This window comes from Lepisma saccharinum, chromosome 2, assembly GCF_977018435.1.
Source record: "Lepisma saccharinum chromosome 2, izLepSacc3.1, whole genome shotgun sequence".
In the NCBI taxonomy this organism is placed as follows: Eukaryota; Metazoa; Arthropoda; class Insecta; order Zygentoma; family Lepismatidae; genus Lepisma; species Lepisma saccharinum.
Window position 1 is genome coordinate 178,969,156 of NC_139230.1, and position 21,391 is coordinate 178,990,546.

The 21,391-nt window shown below is 39.0% G+C and overlaps 1 protein-coding gene across 1 annotated transcript in view; it reads left to right on the top strand.

Moving 5' to 3' along the window:
• Positions 1-301: 301 nt before the first annotated feature.
• The window catches only part of LOC145984210 (uncharacterized), a 65,064-nt gene continuing 43,974 nt past the window's right edge, over positions 302-21,391 (top strand). The window contains exon 1 of the mRNA XM_083117741.1: positions 302-494. Coding sequence (XP_082973867.1) covers positions 385-494 — 110 coding nt within the window. The 5' untranslated portion in view covers positions 302-384. The remainder of the gene's footprint in view (positions 495-21,391) is intronic.

Below are 21,391 nucleotides of genomic sequence, written 5' to 3' on the forward strand. Positions count from 1 at the left end.
CTACTAATGCTAAGGGACCTAATCTTAAAACATTTTTGTGAAAGTAATCGCTACAACTTCACAGTATGTGTTACAGACGTAATTGCATACATAGCATGATGAAATCACGATAAAACAAAGACCGAGTCTACTGCCAAGCGCATTTCTTTTGATGTTCCAGCAGAAAAAGAACGTGGCAGCAGACACTACCAAAATAAAATCCGATATATGGAATGGTGGCATAGAAGAAAATCGTAGACGTTGTTAACTTGGTCTGGCTTGGCAACATTTATGGTTGCCATATTGGCAAACTTCTCGGTTGTCGATTGTTTGGGTAGACGTTATGTCAGTTTGTTTGCTGCAAATAGTGATGTTAGCGGCTGTAGTAAATCTTTGAGAATAAGTATGACTGCATTTAATCGTCGAGAAAGTATTTATCGCACAGCTATATCTGATCTATGTTTTCTTAGCAGTCTTGGTATTCCTTACTACACACCATTTGATGAAGATACCAGGTAACACAGCAGCATGAGACCGCCTGAAAACACGAAACAACATAATGTTGATATATATTGTGTTCAACCATTAAAATAGGATGTATTATAAATTTTGGTATGAATGAAGAATATAGAGAATGTCTCTAATTACGTTAATATTTGGTATACTAATTAAATTTAGCCTTCTAATCACGAATCTGTTGTTAAAATCCCGCGGACGCGTGTAAAAATTCACGGGTAACCCCAAGAACTATGCACGGGTAGCCCCACAAACCATTGACGGATAGTCCCACAAATCATTGACGGATAACCCCAAAAATCATTCACGGATAGCAGCACGAACCGTTTCCGGCAAGGTTAGGTTTGGTTAGGCAAGCATAGTTAAAATTTTGTTCGTAAAACAATGCGAAAAAAACTTTTTTTTTTAAAAAAAACCGGCTTTTTTCACGATTTCCAGACGTATTCGCGGCATTTTAACAACAGATTCGCGATTAGAAGGCCAGATTTAGTTAGTATACCAAATATTAACGAAATTAGTGACATTCTCTATAGTCTACATTCACTCCAAATTTTTTACATATAGATAACAGTATCAATTACGCTACATATGTATAATATCTGGTGTATGTATTCTGTCTACAGCAGGAAGACAACGACGAAATTGGACGTGCAATTTTGAACTTCTGTCAACCTGTATAGAGCAACCACAAGGAAAAAAATCTCGGACAAAAAGTCCCCGCGCAGCTTTCCCTTCTTCCGTTTCACTCGGCCCATAAGGAAGCATAGTCCACCCTCCTCCTTCCCTCCTCGCAGGAGTATGGTGCACAGGAGTCGCGGGTATGCGCAGGTTTCTTTGCTTGTGGTTCCACTATAGTAGCATCATTCGAGAATTTCATATGCCAGAGTGATCTATAGGTTTTGTAGTTTTTTAAAGAAAATTTAACTCATGTTTTGCATTTGAATTTTTGGAAGTTGTCTTTTGGGTAAAAAAAAAAAATTGTTTTGGTTCAAAACAATACATAAGTTATAGTACGAAATTGCATGGTTTCCATTGACTTTGTTGAATGTGCTATGGGAGTGTCAACGTGTTGTAGTGAACGATCTATAGATAGAAACACGAGTAACTCAAATCCAGTTTTCATGTTGACACTAGCGCCGTCAAGTGGGGAATATTTGAAGACTCGTTAGAAGCATTGGCCCAAGTTTAGAATGTTTAATTCAGATTTTATCGTGGTGCACAGGTATGGGCATATTTAAGGGGGAGGTTCAATGGGTCCAACCTCCTCCCCTTTAGTTCAGTAAAATTACCAGATTACCTGTTCTATCCGCTATGCACAGAGACTTGTTCGTAAAAATTTCTTCAAACTTATTTTGTTCTCATAAATTACAAGTGTATAGAACGGGATACGAATGGGAAATAAATTAATTCCACACACCAGATGGGACTGGAAAGCAAATGTCTGCAATTTCCTGATATTTTCGGAATTTCTCTGGAAAATACTCCGAAAGCTCCTGACATTTCACAAGTTCTATAATGCCACATTTAATTTCTTCCCTGAAGCAGCTGCTTGTGAACTTGTAGCACAAACATTATAATTTCATAGAGGTTCCCAATATGGTTTCTTACCATTCAAGATTTAAGTATTCCTCAGGTTCTAATTTTTTGATAATTTGAAATTTCCCAACTGTTTGATAATCCCGAAAGTCGATAAACCATTTTCCAAACTGTAGATCGGAATAGGAAACTTGTCCCTATTGGAGATTGTAACTGCATTGGGGCTAGCTTCAGCTATTAGCACATCTACTCTCTTTCTGGGTTGAGTGAATGTGGATTTAGAAAAAAAATAGTTGGTGAAGATTATGATGGTGCTGATGTAATGGGTGATAGAATTAAGGGGTGAGATAGATAGATAATTTCAGAGAAGTGTACAATAGCAATTTTTGTACATTGTTCAGCATATATTTGAACCCTGGCTATTGCCCATTTCTGTGGAATTTCTGCAATATTGAGACTGTTAAATCAGTTATAATTTTTTTCCCCCCACGTCTTCTCAAAGGAGCAGCCCCCAGTGGTTAGCACATCGTGGGTCCCGGGTTCGAAACTCTGCTTGGGCGTTTGTGGCAGGGTTGGCATTTTGCCTGTTTTTTTTCCTTTGAAAAACCCAACCTTGGTGATTTTTTTTTTCAGATAAAACCTTATTAAACCCCGGCAAAACTGGGTTTTATTGGGTTTTCAGGTTATGTTTAAAAATATATCTTTTAATTATCAAATACATTTTTCCCCTGCTAGTAGTGTAACGGTACTTGTTTACTATCCTTCGGACACATTTATTTATTTTTACAGAACAAACTACTTACCGTAATAAGTTCCTGTAGCATTGTCGAACATCGGGAAGGTGTTTTGTGTGATGTGGGAATGTTTCATAGCTGAAATTCATGTTGTTCGTTGAAAATTAATTCTCCGACGGAGAATAGCATTTGGCACGTAACCTTCATACACCATCACACATCGTGACTGTATCATGACGCGTCGTGGTTGTGTTTTGTTCATGTTCATTGGGTATCCAGTGTTTCGAACTGTCTGCGTTTGCAACGAGAGTTAGAAGGATGACGTGTCCTGGATGCGTGGTGAAGTTTGTACCAGGTGTGGAGGATCCAGTGGATTTTCTAATTGAACATGGGGTCGTGAAGAAAGGAAACCATTGGCGCTAGCCCCACGAACCATTGGCACGTGGATAGGTTAGTTCTGTTAGGTTAGGAAACATAGTTAAAATTTGGTGTCGTGTTAGTATCAGGATCTAGAAATTGGAAATAATTACGAACCATTGCGCTAGCCCCACGAACCATTGGCACGTGGATAGGTTAGTTCTGTTAGGTTAGGAAACATAGTTAAAATTTGGTGTCGTGTTAGTATCAGGATCTAGAAATTGGAAATAATTGCGAACCATTGGCACTAACCCCACAAACCATTGGCACGTGGTTAGGTTAGTTCTGTTAGGTTAGGAAACATAGTTAAAATTAGGTAGGAGGCCTACCAGAAAGATGTACTGGTAATGTGAAAAATTGCGATTAATTTCATCAAAACAACGTTGATACACCTTCAGGAATGTTCCGCGAAGCAGATACGTAAGTACGAATGTCAAAAATTGACGAAACGAAAAAATTAGAGGTGTCCGAAGGATAGTAAATTTTTACCGTGTATCGTAACATTCAATTTGTATTGCTAGACTGCTCCACCAATGAGCACGTGAAAGGGAACTGGATTGCGTGGAGGGGAGGGGGAGTGACTGCAGTTACCAACTTTCACAGCAGTGTGTACTGCTTTGCTCTGCCCACTCAATTTCTTCCTTGTGTTGACATTTTCTGTTCCAAAATATTGTCCAACATTTTGATTCTACTCTTTCTGGAGGGTGTAATAGGTAATGCTGTATCAGTTTTCAGTGTTATATTTACTGAGGAGGAACATACTTTGGTGTATCCAACAATCAGGCTACCGGAGAGAGGGGGGAGGTAGAAAATATGTTATAACTAGGGCTGAGCCAATATCGATGCCAGTGTAGCCTATCCATTAGAATTCATCTGCCGATACTTTTCCGGCTTCTTGATCTTTCACGGGGCCCGCAAAAGTGCTTTCGCAGAGTCTAATTATTGTGGAAATCATGCAAATTTCTTTGTAAATTGATGCATATAATTGGAAAGAATATTTATTTTGTCAGTACTTTGAACAAATTTTAATTGTTGCAATTTTCAATTATCAGTATCTGGGAATCGGCAAGAGTATCGTTATCGGCTCAGCCCTAATTATAACCAGTGCTTTTTTATCCTGCAGTCAAGAATGGTACTCCATACTGGCACCTTTTAGGTGAGGACTAATAACATTTTATTTTAACCGTGAAATCTTTTTTTTTTCTATTAAAATATCTCTCCGACACGCAATTCCTGTTGCTTCCATTTGCTTCTATATGTCAAGGATGGTCCGTGCGTTTCATGACGTAACACCCTGTCTATGTTTCCAAACATGCCTTTTTGTTGCAAGATTTTTTATTTTTCGAAAATTCAAACTATGCTTTCCTAACCTTACCGGAAATGGTTTGTTGGGCTAACACCAATGGTTTGTGGGGCTAATGTCAATGGTTCATGGGGCTAACGTCGATCGTTTGTGGGGCTAACGAGGTAGCATGATATTAGCATGATTTCAAATCCGGCCACGAAATTAGGTATTTTCGGTGAAGAAGGTTGGAAACACTGCATACACACTCCAAATGAACAAAACACTGCCACAATGCGCGATGAACCAGTACGCTATCGCCACATTGTGTGTTACAGAACCGGAGAAAAACAGTCTAGTACACGTATATTTAAAAAATAAGACATTATTTTTGTTAGAAATTCATTATTACACCTAAACAAATTTTCCACAATGTAGAATTGTACGTTAGCAATGTAAAAAAGTGCAAAAGAAATGATTTTCAGGTGTTTCCACTATACGGAAGTAGTACCAACTATATTTTTTTTTAAAGTGACACTTTTAAATTTTATTAATCAGGTTTGTTACTTTCTTCCCCCTGCAATGGTATTCAAATTTAAGCATGTTAAAGTATATGCCTTTCAAGATGCAGCACATTTTTAATAAATAGCATTAGTGAATATTCCATTCTGAACTTCAGTTTATGAAACAAATTATTTTGTAAATCCACTGTTGTGCCTGTGTTGGAATGAATAATGGTACAGCTACAAACACATTTTTTATCTCATTTATTTCATGTGCCATAGACCATTAAATAATCCAAAAATACAGTGCCTTTCTCTGTCGAGTCTTCTGTGAAGTCGCAACTAACATGCTGGGTGGTGGGAGGGCTTCTGCCAGCATTTAGACCCACAGCTGTATGCTGACCTTGGCACGGAATGTGTCAGTGCTTCAGTATCCAGATGGCTGGTGTCCAGTTTGCACTTGTTTGTGAAGTGTTTTAGATTGTTTTGTTTTAGTTTTGGTATTACTGGTACTTTTCTGCTGTCCAAATAATGCTATGAATCCTTGTAGGGAAGTCAGAAGGTGTTTGGCAGCAGAATCCCCAGATGTTCCTGTTCCACATAGAGACAATGTTCGAGAACTTATAAGCAAATTTAGGGAAACAGGGTCTGTTCTTGATAAGAAGCAGTGAAGGGTAAAATATTGTGTGCTTACTGGTGAGAAACTAGACGATGCTGGAGCACGATCAGTACACACTTTTCAAAAACCCCTCTGGTGCCTTGCACAAGAAACAGACATTTGCATAACATCTGCATGGCAAGCTACCAAGCTTTTAAACCTGAAACCATACATTAGAAGAATTGAAAGAAAATATCAGGAGTGTAATTGAAGCAATTTCAGAAGAGGAACTGATACGTGTTAGTGAAAATTTCCTTAAAAAATGCCGTAAATTTTTGGAAGCTGGAGGACATAATTTCCAACACTTCTTGTAGTATGGTACATGCTCATTTTAATTTTAACTGTGCATGTAATTGTACGAGTGTACGAGCATATTTCATTACATAGCTAGCAGTTCCAGTTACGCAGATGTTGCATCCAGTTTGCCGGCAGACACGCTCTTGCTGCCCCAATGTAACGACCGCTGCTCTGTGGAAAACAACTGTGAAACGCACTGTACTATGCAACACAATGTTTTCAATCTGCTTGAATACAGTTATTTCACAGCTTATCACAGTTGTGTTTCCCCATTATTTTTCTGGATGTTTCAATTACAGTTTTGCCACATTTAATTGTCTGGCTGATTTCTTCCAAATTGGAATACCTTATACCGTATTCTCGCGTCTATTAGCCGCACGCGTGTATAAGCCGCACCCCCTTTTTTGGCCTTAGATTTCAGGAAAATAAAATTTGTCGTGTATACGCCGCACGATTGACATTTTTTTGTCGTAGGTAGCCAATTTCAAGCAAGTATTTTAAAAGTATTTTAACCTTTATTTTAGCGCAATGATCTATATATTAATACCGTATCATTCAGTTTGAGTCCTCAAAGCCCTTATTCACTGTCGTTGCTGCTACTCGTTGAAATATTTTCTGCACAAGAGGTATTGTCATCTTCATCACTAGCATCATCATCCCACAACATTTCATCCTGGGTACCATCTAGGGCATTGGATATGCCGCACTTCAGAAAACCCATCACAATTGTCTCCGACTTTACACTTTCCCATGCTGCCAGAATCCATTCACACACTTGTTTGATAGTCGGACGTTTGATCTTTCCTGTTGCTGTAAGCTCGTGGTTTCCTGCATTAATCCAGTCATTATACAGACGCCGGAACGCAGCTTTAAACGAACGAATTACACAAATGTCTAGGGGCTGCAGTACAGACGTTAGACCCCCAGGAATCACAGCTACATCAGTTTTCAACTGTTGTAATTTTGTCTGTATTCTGTCTGTTAGGTGACAACAAAAGCTGTCCCACACCAGCAAACTCTTTTGCTTCAGCACTGCACCAGACCTTCTATTCCACACTTTGTCTATCCAGTCCAATACCAGTTCTTCTTCCATACATCCTTTCTGCTCGGCACGTATGATAATACCCAGTGGAAATGCCTCCTTTGGCACATTCTTATGCTTCAGCACAACATACGGTGGCAGTTTCCTTCCATCTGAGAGAACACCCAACATTAAAGTGCATCATTGTTTCTCTCCACCCGTGGTCTTGATCGATATGGTGTGCGAGCATCTCTGTGCAACTGTGCTAGACATAGGCATGTCCCAGTAAATAGGTGTTCCATCCGCGTTGCCGATCTGAGACAAGCTATAATCATTGGACTTTCGCATTCGAATCACGTATTTGTGAAATTTAACAATTTTGTGATCAAAGTCTGCAGGTAATTGCGCAATTGTTGTCCTACGGCGAAGCGATAAACTTTTCCTACGCATAAAACGTGAACACCATCCTGCACTAGCTCGAAAAGCTTGATGACTGATGTCTAACTTTGAAGCTACTTCATGAGCTTGAAAACGTATCATGTCTACGGTTACAGCATAGCCGGCACTTCTTCTCTCATTTACAAAGGCCAAAACTTATTCTTCTACCTGTGGAAATTTGGCTTCTTTTCCACGAAATGTCTTTGTCTTGCCACTTGTTGCAGCAACTTGTTTCTTCTGATTTCTCCATCGACGAATGTTAGACTCGTCCACATCGTAATATCACGCTGCAGATCTGTTGCCGTTTCCTTCAGCATATCGTATCGCTTGAAGTTTAAAATGAGCATCGTAGCTGATTCTTCTGCCAGACATCCTCCCTTTGATAGTACCAACCTTGACCTCAGGCCCACAACCTTCTTTAACAACTTCACTTTACTGAATGGTTTCCAGATCAATACGACAGTAAGGATGATTCGTGTTCAAAGATAAGATATTATCATATTGTTGCAAAAAAAGTTTAAAGATATCATATTGTTGCAAAGCCTGCTACAGATGCATTGTTGTTGAATTTGCTGTTAATGAATCCGTTATGTGATATCCTAGCCGTAGCTGCACTTTCTTTCATTCGCGTGTATAAAACTCAAATGTTTTCTCATTTGTGTGTATAAGCCGCACATGCTTTTCTTATCATTTGCGTGTATAAGCCGCAAATGTTTTCTCATTCTTGTGTATAAGCCGCACATGCTTTTCTTATCATTCGCGTGTATAAGCCGCACCCCATTTTTTGGTCCACTTTTCAGGGAAAAAAAGTGCGGCTTATAGACGTGAGAATACGGTACATCCTACAAAATATCTGGCTGCTATGAAAATGGCAATTCCCATGGTCAAAACATCAGTGACCATCAATTTGGTCCCCGAACATGCAATATATTTAAAAACATTTATTGTCTAAAATTCACAAAAATGTAGTTTAGGCATTTGAAAGTCACCAGAATTTGGAATCTACTTCATCATATGAAAAATCCATTTTTTGTTTACGATCTTGAAATGCTTTGAACAAATGCAAATGGGGGGGAAAAGAAAAAAATGTTTCCAAGGTGTATGTATCTAGTTGTGATTCATTTCAGCTAAAAACCTCTAAATTTGCTGCAGTTATCATGGTCTCAAAATTGGTGACTTTTCCCCACCCCTCGTAAAGCACACATTATATTACAGTTTTTTTTTTATTAAAAGCTTAAAACTCAAGTGATGCTGTAACATTGCTGAAACTTGTTTTCTTAATCTATGAAAATTTAACCTAGTCAAATATCAGCATAATTTAAAGCTCTTGGAAGACATGTTAAACCAGTCTGTCGTCCACTATCTTGAAACATGATGATAAAGTTTTTGGATGAAATCTCTAAAATGACTCAGTTTAATTCCTTATACTCTGAAAATGTATTCTAGACAGTTTTGAACAAAAAAAAAGTGTAGAACATAGCATAGAAAATCCATTTTTCATCCACCATCTTGAAACACATTGTCCAATTTTACTCACAAGTTTTCTAGCTGCAGAAATAATTTTACCTAAATGATTATAAATTTACTGCACTAAACAGATGAGATCCTTCTGGCCATTCACCCTAACTCATGCACCATATTTTGATAAATTTGTCAAATTATAGTGCAAGTACATACATAATGCTCCTGTAAGTCTCATGCACAAAGCTAAAAAATATAGCCTATTCAAGGGTTTGAAAATGATCAAAATATGAAAGTATACATGTACACTGTATTTACTTGAGTACCCTATACATCCTTAAAGAAAAGTAAGATGAAAAGAAAAAAAGCTGAAATTGTGGTAGATCATGAAGGTACAAGACTTACATGGGTAACAAGTTCCTAACCAGATATAAATAACATTCATCTTGCACAGGCAAGCAGCCCATTCTGATGAGAAATGAGAAAAATCGTTTAAAGAATGTTCTGTGATGCCACAATTAACGACATTTCAATAAAATGTACTCAATTCTCCATTGTAATGCTTAAACATGCAAAAAATTTATGGTATCAATTGATCATCACAGTTGAAACTATGATGTGTCACTATTACTCCCCAGAGGGCTGCATAGTCTGCCTTTTACCTACCCGCTGCCCGCTTGCACGCGAGGACAGGTATACGTGCTCGCCTGCCCACAGCAATGAGTCGACTTGCGTCTTTACCCGGGTTCTTGATCTTCAAGGTGCTCTGCGCTTACAAGGTAACTGGGCATTCAACAAGACCCGGGCGCCTGCAAAACCTGCTGGAAGGAAACAGCCCTCCGGCAGCGTGTCGCTCCAGGTGTTTCATCACCACATGGACAGCTACAGCCAGTGTTGCCTACTTACGTAGCTCCTAAATCCTACAAAGTCCTAGGAGGAGCTCTCTCCTACAAGGAGAATTTATATACTTAACGATTTCAGTTCAGCGTAAGCAGTTTTTATCTTATTGCCAGGAAATGCACGTAATATTACAGCTTCATTTATCTAAATGAATGATCGAGCAAACAAAAATCTCCTCACTGAAAACTAATTGTTTTTCATTGCATGGTGCCTTAACCAGGCACGCAGTGGCGCAACCAGGGGGCATTGCCCCCAACCTTGGACGGAAATTAAGTCTAGCGGAGGGGCCAGGGTGGGGGTCAAACATTAAAGTACAAGAAAAAACAGGCTAGCAGAATTTAAGAGTAGCAGGGCTAAAAGGTACTCAAGATGGAATTAATTTTCATATTTCTCTTGCATTTTCCTTCCAGACGGCCAAGGGCACCTGCAGAGGGGGAATGAAGGGGTAATTGCAACACCTTGATTTCAAATATTATGAAAGTAGAAATATATTATAAAATATTATACAGTCTCATCAAGTTCAATGCCGTAGCAAGGGGGTAGCGGGAGTCAGCCCTGGGCGCCAAATGATCTAAGTGTGAAAAGTTTTAAAACAGAGAATGCCATGGCGGCCCGTGATATTATTTGCTATTAAAGTTGGTTTGTTACGAGTTGGATGAATTGATTATGTAATGTATTTAAATAATATATAATTTAATGAAATTTTGAATATGTACACAATTTAGTGTTAGCATATGTATTTCTTATTTTACGTCGCTCCATGTGAAGAGAACATATTGTAGATGGAAATTTTACATGACATATGTATGTACATTCGGAATGCATTTATCATGCACTTCCTTTCTTTCAAAAACAGTTTGTGTGCTTGTTTTTCATTATTAGCTAATGTGAAATTGGCGTGTTGAAAAAAATATTTCTAATCCTCTGTTTCAACACAAATGCTTCAGAACCGACTTCTACCCCCTTTTGGCATGATTTATGAGGATAATAATGCCTTTCATGCTACTTTATTATTGTTATTGTTGGCACGTTTATCCAAGTACTTGCCCCCCAAACGAGGGTAACGGCAATGCCCCTGGCTGGCTACGGCCCTGGTGTTCGCAGTAGAACAGTGTGTTGTTCGACTCGCGACCTCATCGTCGAACGTGACATGTTTCAGTCCTGCCCTGTATCACTATATATACGTATATTGCTTGTTTACGACATATACTTATGGATCCTGTGCCACGGAAAACCTATTTCAATGTGTGTGTGGGGGGGGGGGGTAGCAACATTCGTAAATCTCATTTCATTGGCGATGTGGCTTACGAAGCTTTGAGTTCCCTTTTTTAAGTAGTGAAAATCTATTGCAGTTGGCAACACTTCAGACAGGTGTGAGCCCGGTGCAGTTTCTACTCGAAGCAACTACGTCATGCAGAGGGAGGGGCATGCAGTTGATTGAATGAACGCACTGAGACCTACTAGGTATCTTACGACTGCGGGTACCCGGCGGGTTTTCAATACCTGCCAAGAACGATCTGGGCATATGGTCAGGCCAGGTGCTCAAGCGAGGGTGTTGCGCAGGTTGCATGGCATTTCAGGAGCGATGTCTCGCGAACGGGTCTGCTCCAGGTCTTGTGCAGGCCTCTATTACTCCCCCACATAAGGACGTGACTGCTAACGAAAAAGCTAAAACATTTTAAAATTATAAGCTTTGTTCAACTATGCTGCATCAAATGTTTTATGCAAAAATTTCTGATACTTTTCTTTTTTGTTCCTTGGATAGGCTATGTATTATTTTTATTTGTGTTAAAAGTCCATTTTTATCATGATTTGAGGAAAATAGTCTGAAAAAACCCATTATGACTTGTACTACATTCATTATTTTTATCATTATAAGTTCTCCTTTACAAGTTTTCCAAAATAAATTGACAATTGTAGAACCTCACAAGTATTTAAAGCAATAATTTACAACTTTTTCTTTTCTGGGGAATACTGAACTGGGCCCACCTGGGCCAACCCTGGTTTTGTGGGTGTCCATTCATCAATTTCATCACTCATCCGATCTTCGGAAATTAGCCAAAAGTGACAGAAAAAGTGAAGTAAAATAATGCAAATAAATCAATCAAACTTCTCAAATTAATTTGGTTGTAAAAAGTGCAGTGCAAGATAAGCTAGGGAAGCTCTGCAACGTTCTCAAGTTGCTTGAGACAAGATGGACACAATAGTATCAATACTCAGTAGGGTGACTTGTGAAATTGTGTACACTAATAGTAGGAACTTTACTGTTGTCCATTTTTGGACCATTTTGTAGTGGAAATGAACACAGTCAACACCTTGAAAAATTGCAACAGCTTATTCCAATATGAAATGCCTCTTCCTCATTCATTGGAACAGTGTGTTAAAATGTTGGATGGCCTGGTTGACATTTTTTTACATTTTTAGATCTGAATTAAAAATGTGGCAAACAATAATGAAAAGACATGTCCAGGGTCTGCATTATAGGCAGTAGAAAATTGTGACAAGAACTTTATACTCAAATATGAGCAAATTGTTGGTGATCTTGGCTACACTGACAGTTTCATCTTCAACACCCGAGATGATATGTTTAACATTAAGGAGATTGAAATAATGTTCTCCCAATTCAATGAGAGATCCTCGACTAATGGACCCTGTACTGTTAAGTGTACATACATACGAATATTAAAATAACACCGATGATGTTATTTTCAATTTTGTAGCAAGGAGGAAAAGACTAATTGTAACATTGTAATTCTTTTTTAAAGAGAAGCTGGGATTAGCTTTTTCGAAAGCATTTTCTGCTCATTTTATGTAGAAAAGTTAGAAGTTCGTACACAGTCTTAATTTAATAAATGTGTGACCTTTCATGTGGTGGCAGAGTGGATTTTGATAGCCAGATCATACTCGTACCTTGGGACGTTATACGTCCCAGATTTTCAGGGACAATCCCGGAGTGGTATAATTTGTCCCGGTGTTCCGAATAGTTTCTTCGCGATGCACAAATATCCGGGAATCTGGTGGGAAAGAAAAAATGATTAATACTATACTTTCCTGAACTTTATTTATATTTAAATGCGTGGACGTAATTCGAAAATGCTCATCAGCAGTGCTGAATTTCAGTTGCGATTCTCTTCCATTGTATTATAACCCGCTTATTACAAAGAGTTGGTGCTTGGGTACCTTTCTGTTCAGTCCGCAGTTTTCAAATAAAATTTCCCGGGCCTCCCCGATGGTGCAGTGGTAGCGTCGTCATCTTGTAATCAAGGGGTCCCAGGTTCAATACCCGGCGGAGGCACATAGTGGTTCAGATCCCACTTTAAACTGAAGGTGCAGTCCCGATTAGCCTTACCGTGCATGAAGTGGACTTAAAACACCAACTCAAATAAAGTTCCCACACAGTGTGTGATGTAAATGACAATTATATTGTACATACATGTACATACAACTTTATTGGGTCTAGCCCCTCCCCCTCTGCTCCCTAACAAGCTATCGGTCAGTAGTGGCGAAGATTTTCACCAATGAAATATAGGAACCCTAACTGAACCAAAAGTTGAACCCCCCCCCCCCCCCCTTTTTACATGAACTATATATATGACCATGCACACAGGCATTTTCTCCATGGTTCAATTTCTAAGTATGCCCTTTAACACATACAGCCCAAGTTCCTTTTGTTTTATTGCGATTTCATCATGCTTTGTATGCATTTTTTACATGGTTTAATTTTGATTTATGTCTGTTAACACATACTGTGGAGCTATAGTGATTACTTATTGCGTGTTTCCTTGAAACTGTTTTTTTTTATTTCCATATACTTACATAACTCTGTACTTGCACTTTTACTTCGTTTACTTTTGTCTTGGCTACGAATTGCTCCTCCAACCTAGGTCAGATGTGTGAGGTATGAAGGGGTTTCTGGTATTGGTTCACAGAATCTGTTCATTTACCATGTGATGTTCAGGTGTGTACATTCTTGTTCCCATCAAAATGTTTGAAGATTATGTTCAATAAATACTTTGGTAGTTAGGTTAGGCAGGTCATGTTTAATTTCCTTAGCATTTTAATAACAACCATAAATGCTTCATTGTTAGGTTAGGTGGGTCAGGTTTACTCTTGCTTCCATCAACTGAGAATGCCTTGTCCATCGGAAGCATGCATGCTTACTAAGGCAATTTTAAAGTTTTATTTCCGACATAAATAACTTCTTTTTTCTTTCAAAATCCAAACAGTGCTCATAACTTTAAGGAAGGTTCATGCCCAAGTTCCTTTTGTTTTATTGCAATTTCATCATGCTACGAATGCAATTTTTACATGGTTCGATTTCAATTTACGTCTGTTAACACATACTGTGGAGTTTTAGCAATTACTTAAGATTTTGTTCAATACACTACAGTCCCTTAAACTGGATTTGATGGGACCGATGGTGCTTCGGTTGATCGAAATTTCGGTTAAACTGGAATAAAGGTTTTTGATATACAGTACATATGTAATGTATGTAATTTTTCATCATTAATAAGTTATTGCACTTCTTCTTATACTCTTCCGAATCATCCATAGCACCCGAGAGACTTTGACACACTCCATGTTGATCTTTCACCTACTTAGCCATCCAATACTGGCAGAGAAAGTAGGATCCCTACCCAACTTTTGGTTTCAAGCCACATAAAAAGGGCCTCGTCTAAGGATTCATTTCTAGGTTTTTTAACAGTGGACCGATTCTTTGGATACCATTAACATGCAAAAATATTCAATTTGACTCCTGCTATTTTTTCCAGTCACGTACTGTTGCAGCCTCTACCCCATATTCAATGGAAATGTTTTTCACTGACTCACCCTTGTCCATAAATTGCCTCCAGTTTTTTTTTTTTTTTTGCATTGTCACAACTTGCTTTCTCTTTTCTGCCATAATCACTGCCAATCACCAAAAAAAAATCACTCACTGAACACAACGCCACGAAACTATGTACAGTATAATACTCACTAACAGTAAGTTTTCAGATGCACCGAACTGAATTACAAATTTCAACTGGCAGGTCTCTCTTGTCCTTGAGCGTACAGCACAGAATGCATAACGCATCGTAACATGTGCTTCGAAGGTACTCCCGCATAAAACACGGTCGCGCACGAGTGATGGCTTTTTTAGCGATTTGGTTAAACAGGACTGTAGTGTATATGCTTTCATGGTTAGGTTAGGCAGGTCAGGTTTGGTTCTCTTATCATTAAAATGTAGTTCCTAAATGCATTCTACTAAGGTTCTGATTTATATCTACCTTCATTCCCATTAGTCTACAATACTTAGTGTCGCTTGTCAATGGAGAATACCTTGTCCATGGGAAGTGTGCATGCTTAACTAACTAGCTAACGAATTTATTGAGAGAAAAGGGGTTAGATAACTAACTAACTCCCTAGCCTTCTTAAACCCGAAGGTTCATGACTGCAGCAACACAGGCCTTCCATCTTTCCCTATCTTGAGCAAGTTCTATATACTCTTTTCCATCCCTACTGATTTCCCTTAGGTCCATCTCAACGTTGTCCCTCCATCTTCTTCTTGGCCTTCCTACAGGTCTCTTACCATCAGGTTTCCCAACAAGAATCCTGTAAACTCCTCTTTCCTCTCCCATTCGTGCCACATGGCCTGCCCACCTAAGTCTTCTTGATTTAATTATTCTAATAATATCTGGACATGAATACAAATTATGTAGAATGCAGGGCGCGAAATTTCCGGTCGCCAGGTCGCCATTGGCGACCAAAAGTTTTGGGCTGGCGACTAAAATTTCGTTCTTTCAAATGTGTGTCAAACACGCCTCAAGACTTCACCTCTTGAGAGAAACGGCAGAAGTTATAGAATAAATTCTAAAACTGAGTGGCATCCACACTATTAGGTGGTTAGCCAGCAAAGAACGTGCAAAAATAGCTCTCTTGCAATCATGGAAAGCTGTTGTGAGCAGTGGCGTAGCATGGACATTTCGGGTGGGAACGCCAAGTCCGAAGGAAGAGTCGGCCCTTTCTTACTTAATAATTTACTTATGGTATTAGTCGCCACGGGTATTATTTGCCTGAAGTAAGCTGGGTTTTCAATAAAAACATCATCATTGCATGTTTTAGCTAGAAAATTAGATGCCTCACTATGCCACAGATGTTTTGAACTCTGGTGTTCTATACCTTTTTTTATATCTTTCTGCATGACGCAAGTCATTAAAAACCTACCTGAATCACAAGCGCCTCTGCACAACAGTAGACGTCATTGTTGTGGGCGATCCAACTACTGATTGATTTGGTTTATTTTACTTCGCTTTTCTACCACTTTTAGTTAATTGCGAATATGAATATGAGTGATGATATTGATGAAGGGATACTGACAAAGAACACCCCTGCTCACGCCGGGATTCGAACCAGGGACCTCTGTCGTCTTGGCGCACTGTGAAAAGCAGAGTGGATGATCCAAATATCGTACACTCTACTGACGTAACAGTGCCGATTAGTAATTCAGACCACTGTTTATTACATCTAGAGAATGCTGATAAACATTTTAAAATAATTTTCTCCAGAGACCATTCGATGTTAAGAGTTTTCAAATGAATGCTAAACATTTCCATTCACACAATATTAAGTAGTTAGATAATAACGAAAAAATACATGAGCGCGAAGAGCGAAGAACCGGGTAGGAATTCTGCCGCTGTGGTCTGCTTCAGAAGGCAGGAAGGGTCACATGAACCAATCACGGTAGACCTCTCGTACGCCGGCGTAAGAGAGCCTATTTATGCGCGTGCTGTAGAAATGGAAGCTTTCCCTCCATAAAGGCAGCAAGGAATATAGGAGTCCTGTACGCCGAACCTGCTCGGCGTCCGGCCGGGAAAGGCATTGAAAAGAGATGCTAGAACGAGTGTTGAGAGTGGAGCGTTGCAAGCGGATCGCGAAAAATAGCCATTGTAATGCCATGAAGGTCAAACATATATGAAATTAGTCACGTTTTACTTTATAATCACAGCATTTAAGCATTTTTGAAATTTTAAATCTGGGAACGCCGGACGTACTATAACGCTACGCCACTGGTTGTGACCCATCTTGAACAGGTGGCCCATGAAAAGACAATGATGGCGCTAAAGCTAAGGATTTGCTGAAAAGTTTGAAGCAATTTAAATTTGTTAAGCTTCTGTACTTCCTTTTGGATTTCTACGGAAATTGAACCCTTTAAGCGTGGCACTACAAAATAAGAATCTTTTGATTTCATCTCTGAAAATAAGAATTGAACACTGTATTTCAGTTTTGGCTGACCTCACCTGGAATCTAATGTTGGACCAAGCGAACAAGATTTCTTGGACCATGTATCCATTTCAGGGAAGATCAGGGATGTGCAAGAGTTTCAGACTGTTAGAGGAAACTTAATTAACAATGCGAAGGTGTACATCACAGAAACATTGCCGTCTATGTCAACAGATGCGATTGCATCTCTGCATGTTTTCGACACCTTGGGTTGGCCTCCCAAAGAAAATATTCTTCAGTTTGGGATAGAAGAAATGAAGAAGATCTACATATACTTTAACCCGATCCTTTATAATGAGAAAACGGATGTTCTGTCAGCAGAGTGGACAGAATACAAACTTTTGTTTCCTTCTCCAGCTTTGAATCAGACGCTGGAGAAGATCCACAGTGTGGAGTGTTCAGCAAGATTCCCCAATTTGCTCCAGATTTTGACATTTTGTGCTGTTATACCAGTGAGCACAGCCTCATGTGAGGGAGGTTTCAGCTGTCACAACAGACTCAAGACTACTTACAGGAACTCTCTGAAGACTGAGACACTGGATGATTTGCTCAGAGTTTCCGTAAACGGAACCCCCCCCCCCCCATCCTCCCTGTCAGAGTTTGACCCAGCAGCTGCGATTGATAAGTGGTACTTCAGTGCAGAACGACAGCGCTACACAAACATTAATATTTAATAATTGCTCATATTTTTATTATTTATCAATATAAAATAGTGGCGACCAAAGATTTTAGTCCGGCGACTGATTTCAAACTTGAAATTTCATGCCCTGTTCTAAATTATGTAACCTTCTCCACTCACCTGTCTCCTCATCCCTTTTAGGTCCAAAGATTTTCCTAAGGATCTTATTTTCAAATACTCTCAATTTATGTTCCTCTTTCAATGTAAGGGACCAAGTTTCACATCCATATAATACTACAGGCAAAATTACTGTTTTGTATATTTTAACTTTTAGTTTCTTAGATATTAAACGAGAAGACAAAAGTTTATGAAGAGAGAAGTAACATGCATTTCCTGAATTAAGCCTACTTTTTATTTCCTCTTTAATATAATTTTAATTTGTTAATATTACTCGTAAGTATTTGAATTTGGAAACTGGTTCAAACGAGTTGTTATCAATAATTAGATTTTGATTATTACCTAACACTTGGTTTCGGCCTGTAAGCATATAGTATTTAGTTTTCTCTTTGTTAACTTCCAAACCTATCTCTTTAGCAGTTTTGAAAAATATTTTAGCATTATTCTTAATTGTATTCACATCATCCCCCAGTAAATCTACATCATCTGCATATGCTAACAACTGAGTCACACCATTTAATTTTAGTCCTTCTTTAGTTTCTTTTACCTTCCTAACAGCATATTCTAAGGCAAAATTAAAGAGCAATGGAGATAATGCATCTCCTTGTTTTAACCCATCATGAATTGTAAATTTGTCAGACATATTAATACCCACACAAATTTTACTTTCTGTTTCACTGGTGCATATTTTTATCATACTAACAAGCTTCTTAGGTATTCCAAACTCTACTAATATACGAGGGTGGTTCAATAATTATTGTCCCTGACATATAAGCAGTATTATTTTTCCACAAAGTCCCCCTTCACAGTAATGCACTTCTTCCACCTATGCTGTAAAGCCACTATGCCAGTTTCAAAGAATGTCTGTGGCTGAGCCGTGAGCCATTCTTCCGCAGCGTCCATAACAGCAGCATTTGAGGGAAAATGCGTCCCCTTGAGGTGCTCCTTCAACTTCGGGAACAAATGAAAGTCACTAGGGGCGAGGTCGGGTGAGTAGGGAGGGTGTTCCAACACATGGAAACCAGCAGCATGGATTGCGGCACCAGTAACATGGCTTCTGTGTGCTGGAGCATTATCGTGGTGAATCAGCACTTTTCGCCGCAACATCCCACGCCGTTTCTCCTTGATTGCTTCGCGTAATTTAGGGATTAGGGCTGCATAATAGTCCCCAGTAACAGTGTGTCCCACCAGGTAGTCAATAAGGAGCACACCCTTCGCATCCCAAAAAATTGTGGCCATAACCTTGCGTGCTGATGCTTGCACCCTGAATTTGCGGGGGGGAGGTGAATTGCTGTGCCGCCACTCCATACTCTGTCGTTTGGACTCGGGATCATAGTGGTGGAGCCATGTCTCATCCACTGTCACAAATCTATCACAGAACTGCTTCAGGTCTGCCCCCATCAGCTCCAAACCAGCCCTTGAACATTGAACTCTGTCTTTCTGTTGTTCACGGGATAACATTTTGGGGACCCATCGCGCTGACACCTTTCTGAATCCCAAGTGTTCATGCACAATGGTTTCCACTGAGCCTACAGAGATGTGCATGATGTCTGCTAACTGTTGCACCATGATTCTTCTGTCAGCCATAATCATGTCATGCACAGCATCAATGTTTTCTGGGGTGGATGCTGTTGTTGGAGGACCAGCACCAGGGGCCTTTTGACAGCTTTCCCTGCGGCAACGGAAATCGCGGCACCAGTTTTTTACCACCTGGTAGGTAGGAGCCCCATCACCCAACACACTGACCATGTCCTCATGAATCTCCTTTGGGCTTAGCCCCTTTTTCTGGAGGTACTTGATGACAGCTCGTTGTTCGGTTTTCTCCATTTTTCAAACTAAGTGCCACCTCTCACACATAAAACGAGAAAAACAAATTTACTATAGCACCTACGGTTCTGAAATTTTGCATATAGGCATCTAAGACATTAGGCTACAATATCCCCATCATTCATTGCAATTCATATACTTTAAGTATGCCGGGGACAATAATTATTGAATTGCCTATGTATTATATAATTTATCTCTTTTGACCGAATCATATGCTTTTTTGAAATCAATGGACATTTTGATTATATTCCCACTTTTTTTCAAGTGTCTGTCTGATGTGAAAAATTTGATCTGTAGTTGATCTGTTACATTTAAATCCACATTGATAATCACCTATAATTTCATTAGCATATGGGGTTAGTCTTGTTAAAAGAATGTTAGATAATATTTTATATGTTGTTGAGAGTAGAGAAATTCCACGGTAATTATTGCAGTTCATTTTATCACCTTTTTTAAACACAGGAACAATTATGGATTCTTTCCACTGTTGAGGGATTTCTTCTTTATTCCATATTAAACAAATTAATTTATGAATTTGACATATTAATGAATTTCCACCATATTTAATTAACTCAGCTGGTATTAAATCAATGCCAGGTGCTTTGTTATTTTTAGCCTTTTAATAGCATCTTTAACTTCAGTCAAGTTAGGTTCTGGAACTAAAGGTTCTGCTGTGTGGACTTCATTTACTTCTGATTTATCTCCTACATGGACATTTAAAAGTTCATTAAAGTAGTTCTTCCATCTATTTAGAATATCGCTTGGGTCAGCTAGAAAATCACCGTCTTTATCTTTTATCAAGTTTACTTTAGGTTGCCACCCCTTTCTAAACTCATTTACACCTTTATATAAATCTCTGATATTTTTATTTTTGCTGTTTGTTTCAATTTCGTTAATTTTGCTTTTCAAGTCATCTCTTTTTTTACTTCTAAACGTGCGGTTAACTTCTCGCTTTATTCTATTATAATTGTTTAGATTTGTATCATCAGAGTTATTTAACCACCTAAGTCTAGCCTGATTTCTTATTTCTATTAGATTATGACATTCATTATCAAACCATGGCTTACTTTTTCTCGGTTTATGGTATCCTATACTTTCTTTAGCTGCTGATTCTATTGCATTGAAGCAGTCTGTTCTAACTGCTCCAACATGGAGGCCTGCCAGTTCCTTTTCGAGTCATGCATACACAATACAAAAATGTGTAATGCAGTGGAAGCTGGCCAAGTGCAACAAGTGCAGATGTTTTAAATTAATTTTCAAATTAATATTGGCATTTTTCATTTGGTTGTTAAATTAAACTATTTTCCAGCAGAACGCACACGATAATACTCAAATAATACGCCGCTCGGCGCTATGCACGTAAGAGTTCGTCGTAGCATAAAGAAACCAAGGGCAGACATCGCCAGGTTGCGGAAGACTTTAGCCAGTTGTCATGGCAATGGTGACATCACCTAGCGTTGGCCTTGGATGGGTGCCGCCTTGTAGGAGCAGCAGTTCTCTCGTCGACAGAAAACATTGCATCCAGTGGTTGTGGCAAAATCGTTGCGTTCTCACGAGATCTTGTTCCACGTGTGTGTTTCGCGATTCCTATCGTGTGTTGTGTTCATGTGTTGAGCTGTGGTTTGTACAATGAACCCAGAAAATGACGTAGTGTGTAATTTGTTACAGACACCATTTTCCAGATGGACGGATGAAGACAAAAAAGACGTTTTAAATTGTGGGCGGCCCACTGACATTCTTCAAATATCAGTTAAGCGAAAGAACAA